The sequence below is a fragment of the Aspergillus pseudodeflectus genome, assembly GCF_044049435.1.
Source record: "Aspergillus pseudodeflectus strain CBS 756.74 chromosome Unknown BJX68scaffold_4, whole genome shotgun sequence".
NCBI lineage: Eukaryota > Fungi > Ascomycota > Eurotiomycetes > Eurotiales > Aspergillaceae > Aspergillus > Aspergillus pseudodeflectus.
In genome coordinates this window covers 1,114,464-1,134,365 of record NW_027263780.1, presented here as the reverse complement: position 1 = coordinate 1,134,365, position 19,902 = coordinate 1,114,464, and the positions used below count along the sequence as shown (strand labels likewise).

Below are 19,902 nucleotides of genomic sequence, written 5' to 3'. Positions count from 1 at the left end.
CGTATCTACGTGTCGGCCTATTTTTAGTCCAGCTTGCAGCGCTTTCGAGATGTCTTAAACACACCTGCAGTTGTTAATGCTCACTTGACTTGAAGGCGCAAGAAAAATGAAAAGCAAAAATGCTGAGCAGTGTTGAGTCAGACCAAGCTATGGAGGGTACATTGTTCGCTGCAAAGCAGATCCCCACGAGTCCGTACAGGAATGCGCTTGTCGGTGCCGGTGCTTACGTGTTTTGTCATTCTCGGAGTCGGCAGCCGACAGAGCGAGGAACTCGGCGTCTGTTTCGGAAGAGGCTTCATGCACACAGTCACCGTGCCTGATCGTGGTGCAATTATCGTAACTCCGAGACATTCTGGTCTTTGCCTTCGCCATTTCCATCTCAACCAGGAGCATGTTCCGACCTCAGCAACGATGACCAGACTGATTCTAGCTATCCACTGGGCTCGCAGTCAAGTATGCCTCGAGAACGTCATGGGCATGCTCATCGTTCCAGCTTTGTAGGGCTTGCAGGATGTGTTTGCCGACAAGGACCTGGGCCGCGTATAGAGTTGCCGACGAGGTTCCACCACAGGCCCCGCAAACCGTTCAAGTTGATTATCAGCAGTCAAAAGCGAAACCTACATCTCATAGCGTCAGCAGTGAGATCCGTTTCACTCAAGAAAGCACGTTCAAATGGCCTCCAGCTCAAGTCCTGCGCGTCAACGCCGGTCACCAAGCGCCGGAGATCCTTGCATCTTGGGAGACAGAACATTGGAATCAAGGTCAAGTCGGCCGGACTGATTTTCCAAGGTTAACTCACAACGTCACAAACAACTATCTAGCATCTCCTTGCAGTAGGTTCTGCAACGCAACCTGGCTGATCGATTTCATGCGCAATGGCCACTGCGCTCTGTTTGCTTCGTTCTTCTTTTCTGGTTTAGAAAAGTTCCTCTCCCAGGAGCCCGTGACTGTGCCTTCACCTCCACTGTCAGCTACTCATGGGTCGCTCTTTCCCATTTGGCCAAATTAGTATAGAAGGAAGCAACGATGGGCCAGCTTCCGGTCTTTCCTTCCTCGTCTATTCCAGAAAAGTCCATCCTCTGGTCGCGCCTTCCACATCAGATGGGTCCCACATACAAGGAAAGAGTCACCCATGAACCGTACCTTTCACAAATTCGCCACTACACCTCTTTTCCTGCTTGCCAATCCAAATATATGGAGAAGGATGACCGGCGAGGGAGTGACTCGTTTCTTCCTGCTGCATCTCCAAGAAGGAGCCACATGAACTGCCCCTTCACGCAATCTTCCTGGATGCGCCCCTAGACACGTTTGCTCTTTCCTTTCTTAGCCAACCAAGTAGAAAAGGAAGATGCGATCAGTGTTTGTCATAGCGTTTTTCCAGCTCCAGCTTTAGGAAAGTGCACCTCATAAGCGCGCCTGTCTCGGGGTCCAGCCTAGTACGGAAACCGCGCTTTGCGGGTTTATCGAGGCTTTTCAAGATACTAGAGACAATATGCACAGCTAGAACAGCTAGGAGCGTTCACGGGTGTTTGAGAAGCTATCCCGTCGGCAATGGATCGAGAGAGTGCGCACTGCGCTCGCCACCACTTACTACTACTAGGAGTAGTATTAATCACACATTCGTCACTTAGGGGATGTTGCAGGGTAACAGACTCATCTGCGTCACATATCCAATGAATAAACACGCAATGCTCACAGTAGGTCAGAAACCTTTCTCTTATTGAAGGAACAACTCGCTGGAAACTTATAGCTACTGGAGTTAGGGCTATGTCACGTGCATCGTATAGGTGCCCAAAACTGCCCAGGCGCCGACGTATTTTCCAGTTCATTAAAAGTCCGGGTGTGATAGTTGCCTTAGTACTCCGTAAGTGCCGATTCTTACGGTTTAGCCCTAATCCTGGGCGACATCCTGAACGCATGGGAGAAGTACACCACACCGCTTCATACTCAGCTATACTTAATGTCAAGGAAATTAATTTACTTACTCCAGCAGCATTAACGATTAACAATGGGGCCTAAACAGCACTGGGTACTATCACTTCCTGTTCAACCATTTTATCAAATATCAAAGTTAGGCTGTGGGACATTGTCCAACCACCAACACGTTAGAGCCGAATGGCGGTGGTGATGGATACCTCAACTCAGACCCTAGCTTGATTGTGTTACTAAACTTGAACCGGTTGCTGCGATGACGTGGTCTAGAGGTCAAATCTGGGGCCGTTTCAGGCTGTGAGGGCGAAGAGGTAGGATAAGGTTGGGTTGGCTGTGTTGCGGCTGCCTGCGTTCGGGTCATGCCTAGATGCTTGACACACAGTCTCCAGTCTTGATCCTCGCTGTTTCTTGCTCCACCTTCTGTAATGCATTATCAAGACCATTTCAAATCATCCTGGTTCTATCTTGGTAAAGCAACCATTTCATGAACAGGCTACTAACCTGTTCACAACCAGGAGCGCTATGATTATTTTATTTGGGATATTGTCCACCGTCCCCGGATCAAGCCGTCTGATTGCAAGTGCCTGTTGATCACCGATTCAGTAGTAAGTCGCTAATAGCTTTGCAGATGCCATGGTCATGATTTGGGTAGGCTCTTATCTCTTCGCTAGCCAATTCCCATGTCTAACAGTCTGGGACTTTGGATTGCGTACCTGGTCCTAGCATGGCTGTTATTTCGCGAGGCGAACCAGCAGAACCCCGGTCGAGAAGACGGCCCCCGAACCCTTCAATACGCTCGCGACCTGTCTATCATCTACGGCATCTGCATCCTCTTTCTCAAGGCGTCGCTCCTACTTCAAATTATTGAGCTTTTTGCCCAACTGCAAGACTTGTTCTATTGGAGCTGCCACTGTGCGTTTTTGGTGACGTTTTGCTTCTGTGTAGCAGTTTCATGTCTGAAGCTCATCGACAGAACTACATCATCTGTTTCGGGCTATTCGCCACCTATGCGTGCTGATTGTGGCCCCAGGAACACGAGTGAAGCGGTAGTCCCACACAGCCTTCCATGGCATGCTGCGCTCTTCTTTGCTTACCCGCGCTCGTAGATTACCTCCTTCGTCTGCATATCCGTCGGTGCACGGCGGATGTCTGTTCCTGTAGGAAGCTTTATTGGACGTTGAGTACTGTTGAGGTGCGGTATGAGGTGTGGATGGGGAATGTTTTGAGACGCGAAGGGCGACGCCAGGGTGGACGTTTGTGCAGCCTAACACTCGTAAGGGTTTTGACTGGGGGCTAGTGATGGTGGGAAGATAGAGATGGTTGTCGAGGTGAGATATGAGGGGCGTAATGAGCGGTGCCGAACTGGAGGAGTTAGGATTGGATGAGAGAACTAGACCATAGGGAGAAACCGCTAAATGAACGTTCAAACTCGGCTCGAGCAGCTATCCGCGAACTAGAATACACAAGTCTACGGAGGAGTCCTATACCAGCAGCCCCCTTGCCATCCATCTCCGAAACCAGGGGCCACATCACACACGGGTCAAACAGCGATCGACACTCGGCTAAATAACAGACAGGTGGAGCTTCGTCCACCTTATATTAAGTCCACGTAGTAGTACCCGGTCAAGGCCGGAGAGCGGAGGAGTTCTCGGAATATAAAGCGAGCAGTCTTTCCAGGATTCTGCAGGAGCCGACCTGTAGTTGGATGTTTACACACGTCATTTACGCGGGGGTAAATTCCGTTGAGCTCCGTTGAATAGTCCGGGGTATACCCCGTGGGGCTTTGATTGTGGCGTTGTTTTGGTTTCTCTTCACGAGGGACGCTAGCCGGTGCCAGGGGTATATAAAGGTCTTCAAGATAATCTCTGTTTCTCTATCTCCATCTTTCATCCAGAGTCAATCTCCTTCCTCTTGACCTGAAGTCGGATTTGATCATGAAACACGCTTCTCTTTTCCTGCATGCTGCCCTCGCATCTGCGATCACGCACCCAGGCCTTTTACACACTGAAGAAGACTTCACTCGCATCCGCAGCTTCATCAAGGCTGAAACAGAGCCACAGCTCACGGGATGGGCAAAGCTCACGGCCCGCGCGGACGCAAGCTACACTCCCAGAGCAGTGGAGACTGTCTGCCGTGGCTCAGGCTGCGATCCAGAGAATTATGCCAACCTCTTCAGGGACGCGGCAGCGGCGTATGCCAATGCTGTTTACTGGAAAGTAACCGGTAACAAGGGCAATGGAGACGCGGCAGCAGCGATCCTCGATGCGTGGAGTAGCACGCTTACTGTCGTCACTGGGAGCTCAGATAAATACCTTGCGTCAGGGTTGTATGGGTATCAGTTGGCTAATGCAGCCGAGATACTGAGGGATTATGATGGGTGGGATGGACTGGACGCCATGATCGCGCTGTTGGAGGAGGTATTCTTGCCGATGAATGTGAATTTCCTCGTTAATCATAACGGCGCTGTTATTGACCATTACTGGGCCAATGTGAGTGTTTCCCTCTTCCTCTTTGGAGCAGTTCAGTTGAACAGAAGCTAACGGTTGCAGTGGGATCTCTGCAACCTAGCCAGTCTGCATGCTATCGGCGTACTAAGCGACAACCAGACCGCCATAGATCAGGCAATTACATATTTCAAAGAGGGTGAAGGCAATGGGGCCCTGACTAACGCCATCTGGACCATCCACGAGGAGGAAGGTAGCGGCAAGCCACTAGGTCAGGGTCAAGAAGCAGGTCGCGACCAGGGCCACGCTCTGCTCGATTTCGGGCTTCTCGGTGTCCTGGCTCAGCAAGCATACAACCAGGGTGAAGACCTTTATGCTTTGGATGATAACCGGATCCTTGCGGGGTATACAGCCCTGATCTCTTTGGTATGAGTAGAGGCTAACGAAGACAGTGCCGAGTACGCGTTCAAGTACAACACTGGCCATGAGGTCCCCTTCACGGAGTTTACAAATTCACATGGCACGGCAACAGAGATCAGTGAGGCTCAGAGAGGGGGCCTGCGACCTATCGCGGAGCTCTTGTATGCGCACTATAACGGAGTGAAGGGCCTGAATGCCTCGTGGACCGGAGCATACCGGGATTTGGTTGTGGATGATGGGGATGGAGCTGAGGGTGGTGGTGGTGATTATGGTCCTAACAGTGGCGGGTATGATCAGCTCGGCTTTGGAACTGCGCTGTTTCGACTGGAGGAGTGAGCTGCTTTCGTGAAATGCGTCCTCGTTTGTTCTGTTATTCGGTTAGCTCGAGATTCATAGTTGGTAGTGTCCAAGGAAAGCAGTGCGGGTGCTGCTCAAGTGCCGGTGGATGTGGAATGAGGTAGTTATGTCAATTACTTGCTAAATCTCATCAGTTCATTCTCAAATCGTTTGAAGAAGGAAACTCGAGACTGGGAACGACGATCAGACGATCTCTGATGGTTACACCGATCTCGTGATGCCAAGACCCCAAATGCGGACGATCATGCGGGGAAGGTCCGATGGCAACTCCTCGGCTGACGCCACACACTTCAAGTCAATTACGATCCTCTTTTATTCTTATGGGTATATAGCTTGCTCTTGAGGAGCTGTTTATTGAATCACTTCTGGGGGTGATCCATTGCGGTCTCCACGTATCCTGAACTCTCCCGATTCCTCCAAGCCCCTCATCAGCCATCAAGATGGGTGACTGTGGCTCAGGTGTGCACCTCTCAAACACACCACTACCCAGAGACCTTCCATCCTCCTCGGTGGACCCAGAAGAGATTTCTGTTCTTGTAACGGGCTTTGGTGTAAGTCAATAACCTTGATATCTAACTGAAGCTGACCTCCGCAGCCGTTCAAGTCGAATGTGGTCAATGCGTCCTATCTAATAGCTTCCTCCCTACCAACGTCCTTGTTCTTACCCACAGACACACCAGACGGGACACTCGCGAACCGCCGAATTGCCATCCATGTACATCCTGCACCCATATCCGTCGCTTACTCGGCGGTCCGAGAGATCATTCCTGTCATAATGGACGACTACGTCAAGGCGCACGGCCGGCATCCAGATATCGTCATACACATGGGCATAGCCGCAACAAGAAACTACTATTCCATCGAGTCAAAAGCGCACCGTGATGCCTATCATATGCCTGATAACCTTGGGCGAGTCGGGTACGAGCACGGCGAGAAGCCATGGCGGGAGCTGGCTCTCCCGCATGTTCTCAAGGCCGGCCGCTGCGATCCCGCGACTGAACCAGTAGCGAAACTGGATTTGACAACCTCCGGTGCAAATCTAACTGCTCACCCGCCGGACGCTGCATTTTTGAAAACGTGGCAGGCGCTTGGACCGCCAGGCGCAGATATCCGAATATCGGAGGATGCCGGCCGGTATCTCTGCGAGTTTATCTTCTACACAAGCCTGTCCTTGGCCTTCCAGGAAGGCCGGGATAGGAATGTCGCCTTCTTCCATGTTCCGGCCTCATGCCGTGACCATGATGTTGAGACTGGAAGAGAGGTTGCGATTGCACTGATCAAATCTCTTGTTACGTCTTGGCTTGATGAAGTATAGCGTTTGCATATTTGAGTAGCAGCGTTCGCATTGTTTGGTTATCTACTGGCGGTCTTTATCTCATAACTAAACCGTACACGGTCTGGCATAACTCAATTTGCAGCCTTGGATAATTTAGCCCATTTGGCCTATGAACTGTTCTAGAGTCAACTGAGTCACTCGGCGCGATTATTCATCAGGGTCTCGCCCGGTCCAGCGAGCTAACACTAGTAAATCTTGCTAAGCGTGTGCGACCCTCCATAATATTGGAGACTGTACAATATAAATACGTTGTCATACACGGCTGGTCCAAATTCAAGAGCTGCTTCTCTCGAGTCTCAAGCTTCGAGTCCTTATCTCCGTATCCCCGATATATTCGGCGGGCCGACCCCACCCACCCACCGCGGAATTGCTCCGGCAAACCTCAAAATATTCTCACTTTCAACTCTCTCTATCATAGTGCTACGATACCTACGGACTGAGAACATCAGCTCTCACTCACAATGATACCCCTCATCTATATTCCATTTCTTTTCCTTCTAGCAGTGATCCCCTTCCTCCTTCCCTCCCTCCGCAACAACCAATCAACCAGCACCCTCTTCCGCCTCCTCCACCTCACCAAGCAACAACCCTCAAGCCAAAAGCCCAGCGAAATCGTTTCTCTCCGTGTGTACCCGATAAAATCATGCCGAGGGTTCGAAGTTACGCACTCCAAGCTCCGCATGACAGGACTAGATCTCGACCGCCGCTGGATGATCGTTGACTCCGAGACACACACGTTCCTCACCATCCGTCAGAACTCGGATATGACGCGCATCAGGACGGGGATCAGTGACGATGGAGAGAGCCTCTTGCTTTCTACAGCTGAATCCAAGGGTGAAAAGATTGCTGTCCCTGCTCATCCCACCCCAGAATGGCTTGCCCAGAACACGACTCTAGCGTCGGATATCAAGATCTGGGATACCGTGACGGATGGATATGTATACAATGCCTCGGTGGGCGTGAATCAGCTCTTCTCGAGCTTTCTGAAGCGCGACGTCGTTCTCGTTTACAAGGGTCCGACACCACGAATCCTAAAGGGCAATGGTGATCCCAAGCTGCTGGGCCGAGTGCAGAGTACGAATTTCCCGGACGTGCACCCCGTGCTCATCGCATCGCAGGCATCGATCGATGAGCTGAATTCGCGGTTAACGGGGACCGGGCATGAGGCTATCACGATTGAGCGGTTCCGGCCGAATATAATTATCCGGGGTGATAGGGAGAGGCCGTGGGTGGAGGATTGGTGGAAGACCGTTAGAGTTTCGACTCTTTTAGCTGAGGGATATGGCGAGAGCAGTGTGACGTTTGACATTGTGGCGCGGTGTGGACGCTGCCAGGTTCCGAATGTCGATCCAGTCACTGCGGAGAAGCACAGGACGCAGCCGTGGGATACGATGATGAAGTATCGCCGGGTAGATGAGGGGTTGAAGTATAAGCCCTGCTTCGGGATGTTGGGGGCTCCGAGGGCGGAGGGTGAGGTTAGGGTTGGGATGAAGTTTGAGGTGCTAGAGGAGACGAAGGCGCATCGGTATATCAAGGGTTTCTAGTCTTCCATCTACTGGCTTAGAAAGATCATACGATCTACAGTTTCATCGTGGTATATATATCGTTCACCAATGAGTACAAAATGAAATTAACCTGGTTATCATATACAGTACCTACATACTGTCTCGCCATCTCCTGCTATACATAGACCACCAACAGCAGAGCAGACTAAGTCTTTATTAGCTTACTCGCCGACACACACCAGTTATTCCAGTCAGTAAACAGCCCAGGCTGCACATGGCACTTCCGATTGAGCAACTGTGCCTTGCGCGTCTCGCCGTAGACGTCCACAACCCGACCAACAGCCTCCGTATCATGCGCAACAAGCACCTTGACAACAAGCAAACTCGCCTGGCTACATCCGGACCCATGCGCCCGAGGCCCACTGTGCATCGCCTCAGCATGGATATCCTTCAACAAATCCCAGACAGCCTCGGTATCCGCCTCTTGCAGCTCCGGGACCGCATTTCCCTTGCACAGTTTCGTGTACTCCCGCAGCACCGCGTTCGCCTTGTTACTAATCTGCTTGACAGACGAGCGCCGCGTAAGTCGTAACAGCGGGAGAAGCAGGTCCAGCGCGAGCAGCGACGAGTGGCACTTCTTCACGTAGATCTCGAGTAAGTCGAGCACGCGGTTCTTGAAGTTGACCATGGTCTCCTTGGCGTCCTTTTTGTCCTTCTTCTTGCTCAGAGCGTCGCGGCGCGCGCGGAAGACCTTGACGAGCGCCGTGTCGATTTCTTCCATCTCGTCGTCGTTCATTTCTGCGTCGGATTCGGAGTCCGATGCCGCATTGAGGTCCTGGTCTGCGCGGTGGGTGCCCAATGCGGAGGCGAGTTTGGCTTCGAAGGCGGCGATTTCGGCCGCGTCTTCTTCATCAATCTCTTCGTCGCTCTCATCATCTTCGTTTTCTGAGGCTTCTAAGGCGGCATCTTCGTCGGCGTTGATGATTTCCACGTCGCTGTCGACATCCATCATGTCTTCGTCCTCGTCCTCATCCTCCTCGTCTTCGTCGCCTTCGCCTTCTTCGTCGTCCTGTTGGTCGAACATCTCCTGCTGGCCCGCGAGACTTTCTTTCGCTTCAAGAATCTAGTTTCGCATGTTAGCGTCGTCTGGCACTCCTGAGACAAACAAGGAGAGAAAAACAGAGATAACTTACCGAAGTCAACGACTCCAACCCCGTAGCCGTAACATTAGGCGCAAACGCCGTAAAGACCTGCTCGCTCATGCGGCGGAAAAGCTGCGAGGGCTTTGACGCGAAACTAAGCAGAATCTCAACAAGAGCATCCGAGGCCTCTGATGTCTCTTCTTCTCCCTCCTTGCCCTTCTTCGACTTCTTGTCTCCGAAGATCTTGCTGTAGCAAAAGTCAAGCTCGCCAAGCATGGAGACGGCATCCGCGTCGCCGTTGTAGACTTGTAGGATTGTCATTGAGTAGAGGAGTTTGAAGGCGTCGATTCCGGCTTGGTTGGAGAGTTTGTCCTAAAGTCGGTTCGTTAGTATACACCTCTGGTGGGAAAGTTATGGGAGCATACCATTCCAGATAGCTTCTTCAGCGCCTTGAACGCACCCTTCACCGAATCCTTCAGCACATCGTCCATGGCGATGATGAACGGTCCAAACTCCTCAGACTTGGCCGCATCGCGGATCTTGCGAACAACCGCATACGGAAGCGTTGAAGCGTGCTTGTGAGCCGCAATGATGCTATTCAGGCACGAGTTGATTCTGCTCCGGAACAGCTCCTGCGTTTGCTGAGTGAGCGACGGCTGCACAGAACCCTTATCCTCGTCGCTGGTAAAGTAGGCGAATCGGGCAAAGATAACAAGAATCCTCTCGAGCACAGCTTCAGACCCCTCATCCGCTGCATCGCTTGCGGAAACGCGCGCTCGAACCATCGACAAGAGCAAGCCGGCAAGAACCTGGCGACTCGATGCAGCGGCCTTGCTGTCACTTGTCCCCGGGGACGCAATGAGGCTCTCGAAAAGAGGCAGTATCTGGTTGAGCGCCTCCACGTTCGCCTCGGATACGATCTTCTCGATTGTCTTGGTCTTTGTGATTTGGTCGAAGTTAACGGAGCCGGCGGTGCCCATTAGGCCCTTTACGGAGGCGGCTGCGAATTCGGGCTCCTTGGATACGCGGGCTTGGATAGCTTTCGAGGCTTTAATGGCCATCCGGTGGAGGTAGCGGTCTTCGACGGCGAGTTGGTTTGTGAGACAGCGGACAAGGTTCTTGGTAAAGACAAGGGAAGCGACTTGGAGGTTTTGCTCGTTAAGGACTTTGACGAAAAGTAGGAAACCCCAGTATTTGCGTTCTTCAGATGATGCAGAGGCGAATAGACCGTCTATAGCTTTTAGCGTTTGTGGAGTCGTACAATACAGGAGGCGAACTTACTATCAACAACCTCCAGCCAGAAATCGGCAAAACTAAGCCTTGTAGACTTCGAAGGCTTTTCGCTCACGGAGTTCAGGCTGTTAACCACGGCATCCCAAGCAAAGTGAAGCTTTGAGTTCCACACGCCCGACACCTTAGGACCTTCACTATCTCCCGCAGGCTCGGACTCCTTCATGACCTTTGCCAGCTGGTTCCTCTCCTTCGAATCCAATGGATCATCATGCTTCCAGACCTTATTCGGGAAGCCGATTCCCGGGAACAGATCCCTTGCGGCCACCCACGTCGCAACACCCTCGGGCGTCCGCGCCAGGTCGTTGGAGCAGAGACTCTCGAGCGCAATCTCCACGAGTTTCGAGTCAGCCTTCTGCGCTGAAAGATCGTAGATGGAGCGGTAAATAATCCAGCCGCACTCTTCCCGAATCCAAGGCTTCTTCTTCGCAAGGTCGAGGACCAGCTCTAGGACCTTTGTCCACTCCGCAATGCGGCTCTTGGGACTGTACAAGATCCCGGACTTGATGATGGCCTCTGCGCCAAAGAGCCGCCCGAAATGGTGATCTCGCACTTCCTAATAGTGAACCCGTCAGCAACCTACTTGCCTCAAAAGCCTATCTCTCTCAGGAATCATCATACCTGCCCGGATTCACCGCCCGTCGCATGCGAAACCCCCTCCCAGATCCCCAGCACCCCGTCAACAGTAATATCCTCTTCGCGAGATTCCACGCCCTCTTTCGAGAACACCTGCGCGAGCACTTCTGTCAATGCAATCGAAAAGCCCACTCGCGCCGCCTTGCGACTGCTACAGAGCCCACGAAACAATCGTTGCAGCGCCTTTCTAATCTGCTCGTCCGCCGGCTTCTTATCCGGCGTGAACTGTGACACAAGCGCCTGCGCGGCCTTTAGCCGGATCTCGTCATTCTCGCTCGCGAGATCCTCGTAGATCTCCACGAGCTTCGTGTCGACGTTTACGGGCTCGCGGCGGCGTTTTTTGTTCGGGGCGTGGTTAGGTTTCGGGTGGGGCATTGTTCGGCTTGTGATGGTTTTTTTCTCCCCTTTTTGTGGCGCCTTTGTTTCTCGGCTTTCTCTCTCGGTAATTGGTACAGGGAAGATTTCGAGAAGCGTGGTTGGAGCTTGAGGGAGTTTGTTGTCCTGAAGATTTGAGTTAGCTTGGTTGCGGCGAAAATTTGCGGAGGTTGACGGATACGGTTTAGCGCTTTTCTTATCTATTGTTTTCTCGCTTTTATCGATAAGCCTCGACCTCATATAGTTTCTTGTCAAGGGCAGGTCTTCATTGATCATGACTTAGTAAAATGAAAGTCTGTATGCTTGAGATCGAATGAAGTGAGTAGTATAATCCTCTGCTCGCCGGTCTCAGTGGTTGTTAGATAGCCGTATAGCACCACAATACTCAATTGCCTAAAGCAGATGTATATAATTGCAAGCCCGAGTCCATGTAAGCACAAAATCTTGAATGCAAGGACCATCATGAGTTAATGATAGGGGAATAAACATGATCCGAAATACAAGACGTAGGATTATCAGGCCAGCGTCTTCGGGCGCCTTTCAGTACAGATTTAGCAATTGGCAATACTCCATCTGCCTGTGATAGTGTAGGCTTTGTATGAGACCGGCCAACTATAGGTGATACCATGGCGTTGGGATAGGCACTACTCCCTGCTGCACAAGGGCTGCGTAGAGAGCAAAATCATGAAAATAGTGCTATAGCAGAGCGCAAGACTCGAGTCCTCTGTCCTGCCTGTGTAGAATGGGGTCTGAGTGCATTGCTCCATGGTCCTCGACTGGTCACGGATGAAAAGCACCAAAGTTTTCTTTACAAGTCGACCTCTATGATGCACCTCAAAAAAACACTGCCTGAAGCCTGTCGCTACATTCTTGGTTATCACAATAGGACCAAGTTAGGTAGTATACAACATTGTGGCCACTTGCTAGATCGCTCCATTGCAGCCGTCGGTGCTAGTTGATGGATATACCTGGTGATCAAGAGCTGAGATATGCCAATCTGGAATGGGGTTCCAAATCATGTCGAAGTACACCATACGTTGTCCAGGCATCCGTATATGAATATGTCGCTTGAGCGCGGCTAAAGAGCTGCCCTATGCAGTAATCCGACGCCCAATACGCAACCACAATCCAGGCGGAAAATGGAACCACCTCTCCATTCCAATCAGGGCACACGACTCAAGCATTCCTGGCGCTTCCTGGCAGCGCGATTTGCTGACTTTCGAGGCTTGATACCCGCCTCGGGATGATCGAGGAATGCTCACCGAGCGAGATCAAGTTTTGACGAACCATTAAGCTTCAGTATATGCGGAGGACCGTTCCTCGCATATTTTCTGCTGCAAAGGATGGGGCCCACAACCCCGCCCACGTACCTGGCAAGATCGATAGTTTCCGTTCCTTGAGTAAATTGTGGGCTCTAGAGCAAGGGTGGCATAACTCGAAAGGATCTTTCTGTGAGATTCTGCAGGAAAGGCCAAGTCTGGGGTGTTGTCTTGGCTTTGGTGCAAGGGGTATGACTATGAAGGGGTTCGAGCTTCCGAACTGACCCAAATCAGCTCTTCAATTATCGCATTGCGTAGCTGGGGATAGATGGTATGGGACTGGCATCTTGTAAGTCGCCGGTCTTTGCCCGAAGCTGTATTGAATATCCTGCTGGGTGGTTAGGAATTTGATAACGACCTCGTGACCAGTGAGACAATCGAACTGTAATTCGAGTACTCAACCTCAGAAGCTTGATTTTGCGAACACACCTGCCAAAATACAGGTAATTCATGCATGCATAGAAGCTTATTCAGAGACCTACATTCTAACTTACTCGTGAAGACGATTCGGATCAAGGTGGAGGCACTCTCTACTCGGGAGTCATGGATGCAAACTGCAAGGGGCGAAGTAATCCGGCTGTGCTCCGGGGAAGATGGTTCTCGGCTCACCTCGACGCCTCATTGAGTGGTTTAATATGGTAGACAAGGATGAAGAGCCCCGTGGACGTAGTACTCGCTTAGAGAAACTAAACCTCAGAAAGCCGTTTCAAGTCAGGAACATGGGTTTCTGCTTGCGGTTTCGCCGTATCGGAACTAACGAGGGAGGACATCTGGCCGCTTCGCGATTGAGAAGGTATACAACAAGCCAATTGTCGTAGAATAGCAGCCATCGCCGAAAGCATGAACCGCATTCTCCTGTTACCGCGACTGGCTTCTGACTGGCTGCAACTTTCAGTGCCACGAACAAGGCACAGGCGTTGCTTTGTCATAGTGCTGCGCTGCACTGCACATCCCTATTTTGGCCTTGAATCGAAGGGTGATGTCCTCAAGCCAGCGCTCAGAACCTTTGAAAACGAATGGGACAAGCTTCGCCTCACTCGAGAATGATCTTCCAACTCCGAAATTTGCATGCTGAGGAAGGGGATGGTCTTCATTCTCTGAGCTTTCGAAGGCACTCGCAAAAGGAGTTCATGAACGACACAAAGCAACAATGAGTCAATTCGTAGAGACTTTGGTGTCAAATAATGGCGTTTTCCTCGGAGGGCCGAACTCGCAGCGTCGGCACATGGGCAGGGCGACCGATCCAGATTGAATACGAGAACTAGTTTCGCAGATCTCTCCTCAATGTTCACTAGCCCGAGGCCGCATGGGTAAGAAGATGAAGCAGATCTTTGAGCAAACAAAGTTAACAAACCAACAGTGAGGCAAGTCAGCCTAATTATCGACTATTAAGGTGCGGGCTCTGTCGCTGTCCGAAGCAAGTGGTCCGTGGAAGGGAAAAGGCCAATAATTCACTCCCTTAGGGGATGGTGCTCCCCCAAATCATCCCCAGATAAGCACACACGTGCTGTTGCAGTTCGCTCACTGATACAGAAAACGGTAATGGCTGGTAAGTTACTAGGAAGTCCGGCTCTGCGCGCGAGGATTCGTTCTTAGGACGCTTGTTGACAATAATCGAAACTTGTATCAACATAACAATCGAGTTGGGAGACAACAATACAACGTTGTAATGACGAGATAAAGTTGGGAGACAGAGGTTGTTTGCAGGAGTTGGGCGCTAAGACTGTCCACATGGCCCAATGAGCCTGAGAATCATGGCTGCAACCCCGCACACAGCGTGTTTGAAGTAAGCATGTCGCCAATTGGAGAGCTGCTTTTTGTTGTGATGCCTGCACGACATCAAGCAACCAAAACAATCATCGTCATGACCTTGCTGGCTCGAACAAAATCATGTTTCCGTGGTGTTGAAGGGCCAGCCGTCTGACGTCAGCTGCCAATCGCAATTGTCTCGGCGAATGATCATGGCTCGATTACAGACGAGCCAAAGATCAAACAATATTAATGCAACCGGTGCGAAGCGCCAGGTCGGACGGTAGCTCCAGCGCATCGCCCGCAGTAGCAGGACATCGAGGTCAGGATAATGAGGCCTGCAAGCAATTCAGTGACTATGACAAGCCTCGATCGCGCAGCAAGGACTCATCAATCGCAGTGATGCAATCAATTTGGAGGAAAAGGCCACATGTGGGGAAATTGGGGCCAAAAAATGACCGGCGTCTCAGGCTATCGGACTCAGCGATGAGGGGCACGCGAAGATACACTAAGAGCTCTTGTGATGAGGGGTGACTGTTGCGAATTGACGCGAGCTCAAGGCGAGGTCCTGATTGGAGAATCTCATAAAGTGTGGCGGAGCTTCAGGCGAGCTGAATCGTTGATAGCGTGATTCCGACTGAGCTATTCTAGATAGGTGGAGTGTCTCGACTCTCCGAGGCTCGATCATAAAAGATGAGGAGCGCGCTGCGCGAGCAGCTAGTCGACTAGCGGAGGAGATCCTTGGAGTGGAGATGAGAACGTGTTGTGAACATGGAGAAGTCTGGCAGCTGCAGCTATGGCAGATAGATGCTCCATAGTCTTTTGATTGATACTCCGTAAGAGCGATCTAGAGCATTGTCACAAGGCCAAAGTATCGAAATCCCGTGTCAATGGCAGGTTTTGGAGCTTGAGTGACGTCGAGCTATAATTGGTGACGCGCTGCGGCTTCTGTCCTGGGCAGCTGAAGGAGGCTCCCCGATTCTGCCCCCCAGTCGGGAACTCCGATAATTGATTAGCCCCATCTTTCGTTGAATCATTATGTGAGCAATTTGTAGCGCCTCGGGAGGATTCGACGAAGGGAGTGATAGTAGAAATAATTCGGCCGAACACCGGAAGGGAGAGCATCCCTCTGCAGGGACTCGAGCCAGATCAGACTGCGTAAGGGTAAGGGCAGACGCCGCTCAAAGTTGAAGGACAGCAGTTTCGAAATGGCGCCCTGGGGGAATGAGCGAGTCGTGGGCAATGCAGGATTCCAAGATGATCATCGAGCGGAGTCACTAAAGCACAATGAAATCATCCGTAAAGCATGTTTTTTCTCCGATCGAATGACCAAACGGTGCGTCAATGACTAGGTCCTGGAGGGAGTTCATAACTTGTTGCCGTATAGAGTATACTCGCGAGATAGACCCAATGACCATGGCTCCTGATCTCGATGATGATAGTTAACGCTCCTCTGGACGAGTCGAGATAAGGCGCTATGCAGGTACAGATGTGCTGCTGCGAGAATCGAACCAGGCTCAGGTCTTCTTCCGAGCAGGTGGAGGCGGGGTGGGGAATTTTTCGATTCGATCTCCAGTTTTAGGTCTTAAGAATGATGTATAAAAAACGAAAAAAAGAAAAAATTCAAGACACGGCACACTCGGGAAAGGAATTTTTCGTCAACGCAACAGGGCATCCACGCCCTGAGGAGACCGGTGAGCCTTCTTTGAAGAAGGGGAGTAATTATAGCACCTCACATATGCCAGGAGCCTCACGAGGCGATCTAAACCTAAATCTTGCAGAGAAAGAACAAAGAAACAAGAGTTATCTCGAGGACATGACATGAAGCAACACAGTAAACCTGTCAAGGACAAGCGTGAGACTCTCAGGCACCGCGAGCGCAAGAGCAAAGAATCCTTCTGGATCGTGCCTCAGCCAGCCCCGGGCGGCCAGTGGTCAGCTTCACCAGGAGCACCCCTGCGCTGATACGCTGGGCGGGAGCTAGCGCTGAGCTGGCGGTAAGGGAGTCCCGGCAACGAGGGACAGGCTGCGCTGGACAACCAGAGACGCTGACGACAGTGTGACACTCTGTATGTATCCTGTACCGTACCTGCGACTCTCAGGATCCAAATCTGCTCAATTTACATGATAAGTTATCGAAATCGAGTGCTCTTCAGTAAGGATTAAGGATACAATCAAGGAGCCGTAAATATATCAGTAGTTGCACGCTTTCGAGGGTGGAATATCCGCCCTGTTGCGATCAAGCCCAGGCGGTTTTTCGATACGGCTGTCCAGTAACCGTCGCTTAAGCTCTTCTGAGCATCTGGAGATCCCTCCCCACTCTGCGTTGCCATGCAACAAGTCCATCCCTTCAGCTTCACTTTCTCCAGGCCTTTTTTTTCTTCTTCTCCCTCCTCCCCTCTCTTCTTCTTGAACACGACACCTTCCCTCCGACCTCATAAGGCCTCGACTTTCTCCCGGCCTCTCCTCGGCCTCGAACACCTTGCTCGCCCTCGCCCTGTCCGCTTTTCGGTATCTAGCCCCATTGCTCTAGCGTACCAGACTGCTAAGCCGTTCCCCTGACCATACTGCGTTTTGTCGGTTTACTGATGACTTTTCTTGCTCTTCATAGCTCCCCCTCCCCCGCCCTGATACCTCGTCTTCCTCGTTTATACCTTGCTTGGACCCGCCAGCCATGTCGCTGTGAGCTCGGTTTCGTCACCTAGGAGGTCCCCGGTAGTACATGCTGGTCCGCTACGAATTCGGGGCGGATTCGAAGGATTGCTCAGGCTGGGATTCGACAATCTACGATTGGAAAACACAGGACTGTGTAGTTTACCGTGACTGCATACACCCATCATCGCCGTCGTAGCGTATGTCCAGATAGATAGGGTCCCCAGATTCGCAGGGCTTCTTTTCTTGGCAATTGGCCTGGGCTTTTCAGGGCTTGGATGGAAAATCGGTTACCGCAACCATGGAACATTCTTCTCCGTTGGCTGCCATGCAGCCTCCGTCTGTAATGTTTGGGCACTGCTTTCGTTCGGATGCACCGACGTCAAGCTACCATGGATTCAGTCCGATCCAGAGGCTCGGCACTAGCGGATTCAACTTCAAGGACCTTTCCATGAAGCGACCCCAGGGAGAAGGTTACTTCAATGTCAGGCCTGTTCGGGGCTCATCTCCAACTGCCAGCCTTGCTGCAGATTTGTCTCAAAATTTTCACATCGACCAGAGGTTCGTCATCTGGCCTTTTTCCCTTTTGTTCGTGGGGCAATGATGCTAACACAAAGAATTTCAGCCCGCAGGTTGCTACGCCACGACGGTCTTTGTTCTCCGCGTGTCTGTTCGGTAACGGAAATAGACATGGTAAGAGTTGTGTTTACTCTGGACGCGACGTTGCCGGCCGTCTTAACACATATATAGAAGATGCGATGACCACTCCTCCGCTGCCAGCCTCTTCACCTGCCCCTGCGGATACCATGGATATGTCTCCCTTGCCTCACAAGCCTCCATTCACAATCACCACCGAGATTGAACTCAACTCTCCAACACTGGAGAGCTCCCCAATGGACACGACTATGATGTCGAATATGGACGGCCTCATACCGGAGTCACCAACAGTGCCACAAAAGGATGGTCTACAAGAGTAAGAGATTATGTCTAGAGGGGTGATGCTTTTGGTCTGCAAGGGTCTAATCACATGTTTCCTGCAGGAGAAGACGTCCGACATTCTTACGGCCTAATCTTGCGAGGAGTAAAGCGCAGTCCTTCCAGTTGGGAATAACGAAACCCGCCCCGGAAAGCCAAGGACCTCCATTCAAGTTCCAGACCAAGGGTATCAACAAGACCTCGCTGGGAGTAGCGGCATCACTGGAGGACATGTTCGACGAATCTCCCAAACGCGAACGATCCTTGACCCGGAACAATTCTTCTAGTGGGCTGTTGTCGAATCCCCGGTTAAGACCACCATTCGGGAGCAGCGGGGGTCATATTCGTAACAATGGATCACCTTCTGCAGCTTCCATTCGCAAAAGTTCCCACCCGACCATGCGCCCCCGCAAGCAATGCAGACGCTCACTGAGCATGTTTGAGCACCCCGAGGATGTGATTGCCGATAACGAGGTTTGTTATAAATCAAATGCACCACTACAGTCTATCAACGACATCGAAGGAATCCAGACTCTGCAGCTTCCTCACTTCATACCTGAGGAGCAAGCAGACAATCTACCTCGTATCGACAAGGCCACCCTCGTGGAGCTCAAGAATGGGAAATTCAATGACATGTTTGATCACATCATGATCATTGATTGCCGGTTTGAATATGAATACGATGGCGGGCACATCGTTGGGGCTTTCAACTACAATGATAAGGAGTGCCTGGCCGCGGAGCTTTTTGCCAACCCCAAAGCCCGGACTGCGTTGGTTTTCCACTGCGAATATTCAGTACATAGAGCACCGCTTATGGCCAAGTTCATTCGCCATCGGGATCGAGCTTACAATGTGGACCACTACCCTCAACTCTCATACCCTGATATGTACATCTTGGAAGGGGGCTACAGTGCTTTCTATGCTGAGCATCGGGCACATTGCTTTCCCCAGAACTACGTCGAAATGTCTGCCAAAGAGCACGAATTTGCCTGCGAGCGCGGCCTCGGCAAAGTCAAGCAGCGCTCCAAGCTGAGCCGGGCCCAAACTTTCGCCTTTGGCCAGCAATCCCCTGAGATGGAGGATAGCCCAACGGGGAGATACCGAAACAACTCTGGTGATCGCAAACTCCTTGCTTCTCCATTCAACGACAGTCCTGGTTCTCGTTTGCCAGGCCGCCGTATGCTTTCTTACTAACGTTTACGTTAACGGCTCACACAATACCCCTTTTCGCTTCTGCGGGTCTCACGATTCGCGCCCTTATTGTAAGGGTTTTATCGGCCTATGATTCTTGGATAATCCATTGGTCGGATGATTTATGAAAAATATTGGTGTTCGGGGTTCTTTTTTTTTGCATTCAAGAACTTTTGAAAGACTCAGGTTATCTAGTGGATGCCCTCAAGTATCAACTTAAGGCACCTCGCGATTTTATGGTCCTAGCTCAGCCACACTCGCTTCAGCTTTTCTACCTCTCCCGTTTCACCCTGGGTTCTCACACCTTTACTCCGATTACTTACCACGAACACCTTTGACACGACAGCCACATCGAAAACAGCTCCTGCAGCCGCACAACCATCACCACCCTTTTCCGTTCCAGCCACTCCCTGCCAACTCTCCTATGTCTTCAACGAATCTTTCACGGATCTTCACTGCGCTTGGACACCTCGTCAAGTTACTTCTATGATACCTCATCCGCAAGCATTTCTCTTCTCGAGACTCATTTCCTTTACACCATACGGTCTTTTACTCCACCACTCCGTTTTCTGTACACAT

The 19,902-nt window shown here is 51.4% G+C and overlaps 6 protein-coding genes across 6 annotated transcripts; 5 read left to right on the top strand and 1 right to left on the bottom strand.

Annotated features, from left to right (window-relative positions):
* The first annotated feature begins 405 nt into the window (after window positions 1–405).
* On the top strand, window positions 406–1,245 carry BJX68DRAFT_145623 (uncharacterized protein). The gene has a single exon (XM_071036565.1). It carries the CDS (start codon window positions 512–514, stop codon window positions 1,007–1,009), a length of 498 nt encoding a protein of 165 aa, XP_070904026.1. The 5' UTR covers window positions 406–511; the 3' UTR covers window positions 1,010–1,245.
* Window positions 1,246–3,315: 2,070 nt separating this feature from the next.
* Window positions 3,316–5,309, top strand: BJX68DRAFT_227738 (putative GPI anchored protein). Its single transcript, XM_071038736.1, has 2 exons — window positions 3,316–4,421; window positions 4,482–5,309. The coding sequence occupies exons 1-2, from the start codon at window positions 3,867–3,869 to the stop codon at window positions 4,806–4,808; spliced, it is 882 nt and encodes a 293-aa protein (XP_070904025.1). The 5' UTR covers window positions 3,316–3,866; the 3' UTR covers window positions 4,809–5,309.
* Window positions 5,310–5,436: 127 nt separating this feature from the next.
* Window positions 5,437–6,730, top strand: BJX68DRAFT_227736 (putative pyroglutamyl peptidase type I). Its single transcript, XM_071038735.1, has 2 exons — window positions 5,437–5,704; window positions 5,749–6,730. The coding sequence occupies exons 1-2, from the start codon at window positions 5,594–5,596 to the stop codon at window positions 6,466–6,468; spliced, it is 831 nt and encodes a 276-aa protein (XP_070904024.1). The 5' UTR covers window positions 5,437–5,593; the 3' UTR covers window positions 6,469–6,730.
* Window positions 6,731–8,137, top strand: BJX68DRAFT_227735 (MOSC domain-containing protein). The gene has a single exon (XM_071038734.1). The coding sequence runs from the start codon at window positions 6,951–6,953 to the stop codon at window positions 8,031–8,033; it is 1,083 nt and encodes a 360-aa protein (XP_070904023.1). The 5' UTR covers window positions 6,731–6,950; the 3' UTR covers window positions 8,034–8,137.
* Window positions 8,117–11,552, bottom strand: BJX68DRAFT_145572 (DNA-directed DNA polymerase POL5). Its single transcript, XM_071036563.1, has 5 exons — window positions 11,048–11,552; window positions 10,418–10,982; window positions 9,562–10,367; window positions 9,188–9,508; window positions 8,117–9,117 (listed from the first exon to the last, which is right to left on the bottom strand). Exons 1-5 carry the CDS (start codon window positions 11,435–11,437, stop codon window positions 8,200–8,202), a joined length of 3,000 nt encoding a protein of 999 aa, XP_070904022.1. The 5' UTR covers window positions 11,438–11,552; the 3' UTR covers window positions 8,117–8,199.
* A 5,773-nt stretch (window positions 11,553–17,325) lies between these two features.
* On the top strand, window positions 17,326–19,568 carry nimT (putative tyrosine protein phosphatase MIH1). The gene is made up of 3 exons (XM_071036562.1): window positions 17,326–17,718; window positions 17,783–18,130; window positions 18,198–19,568. The coding sequence occupies exons 1-3, from the start codon at window positions 17,459–17,461 to the stop codon at window positions 19,324–19,326; spliced, it is 1,737 nt and encodes a 578-aa protein (XP_070904021.1). The 5' UTR covers window positions 17,326–17,458; the 3' UTR covers window positions 19,327–19,568.
* Window positions 19,569–19,902: the final 334 nt, after the last annotated feature.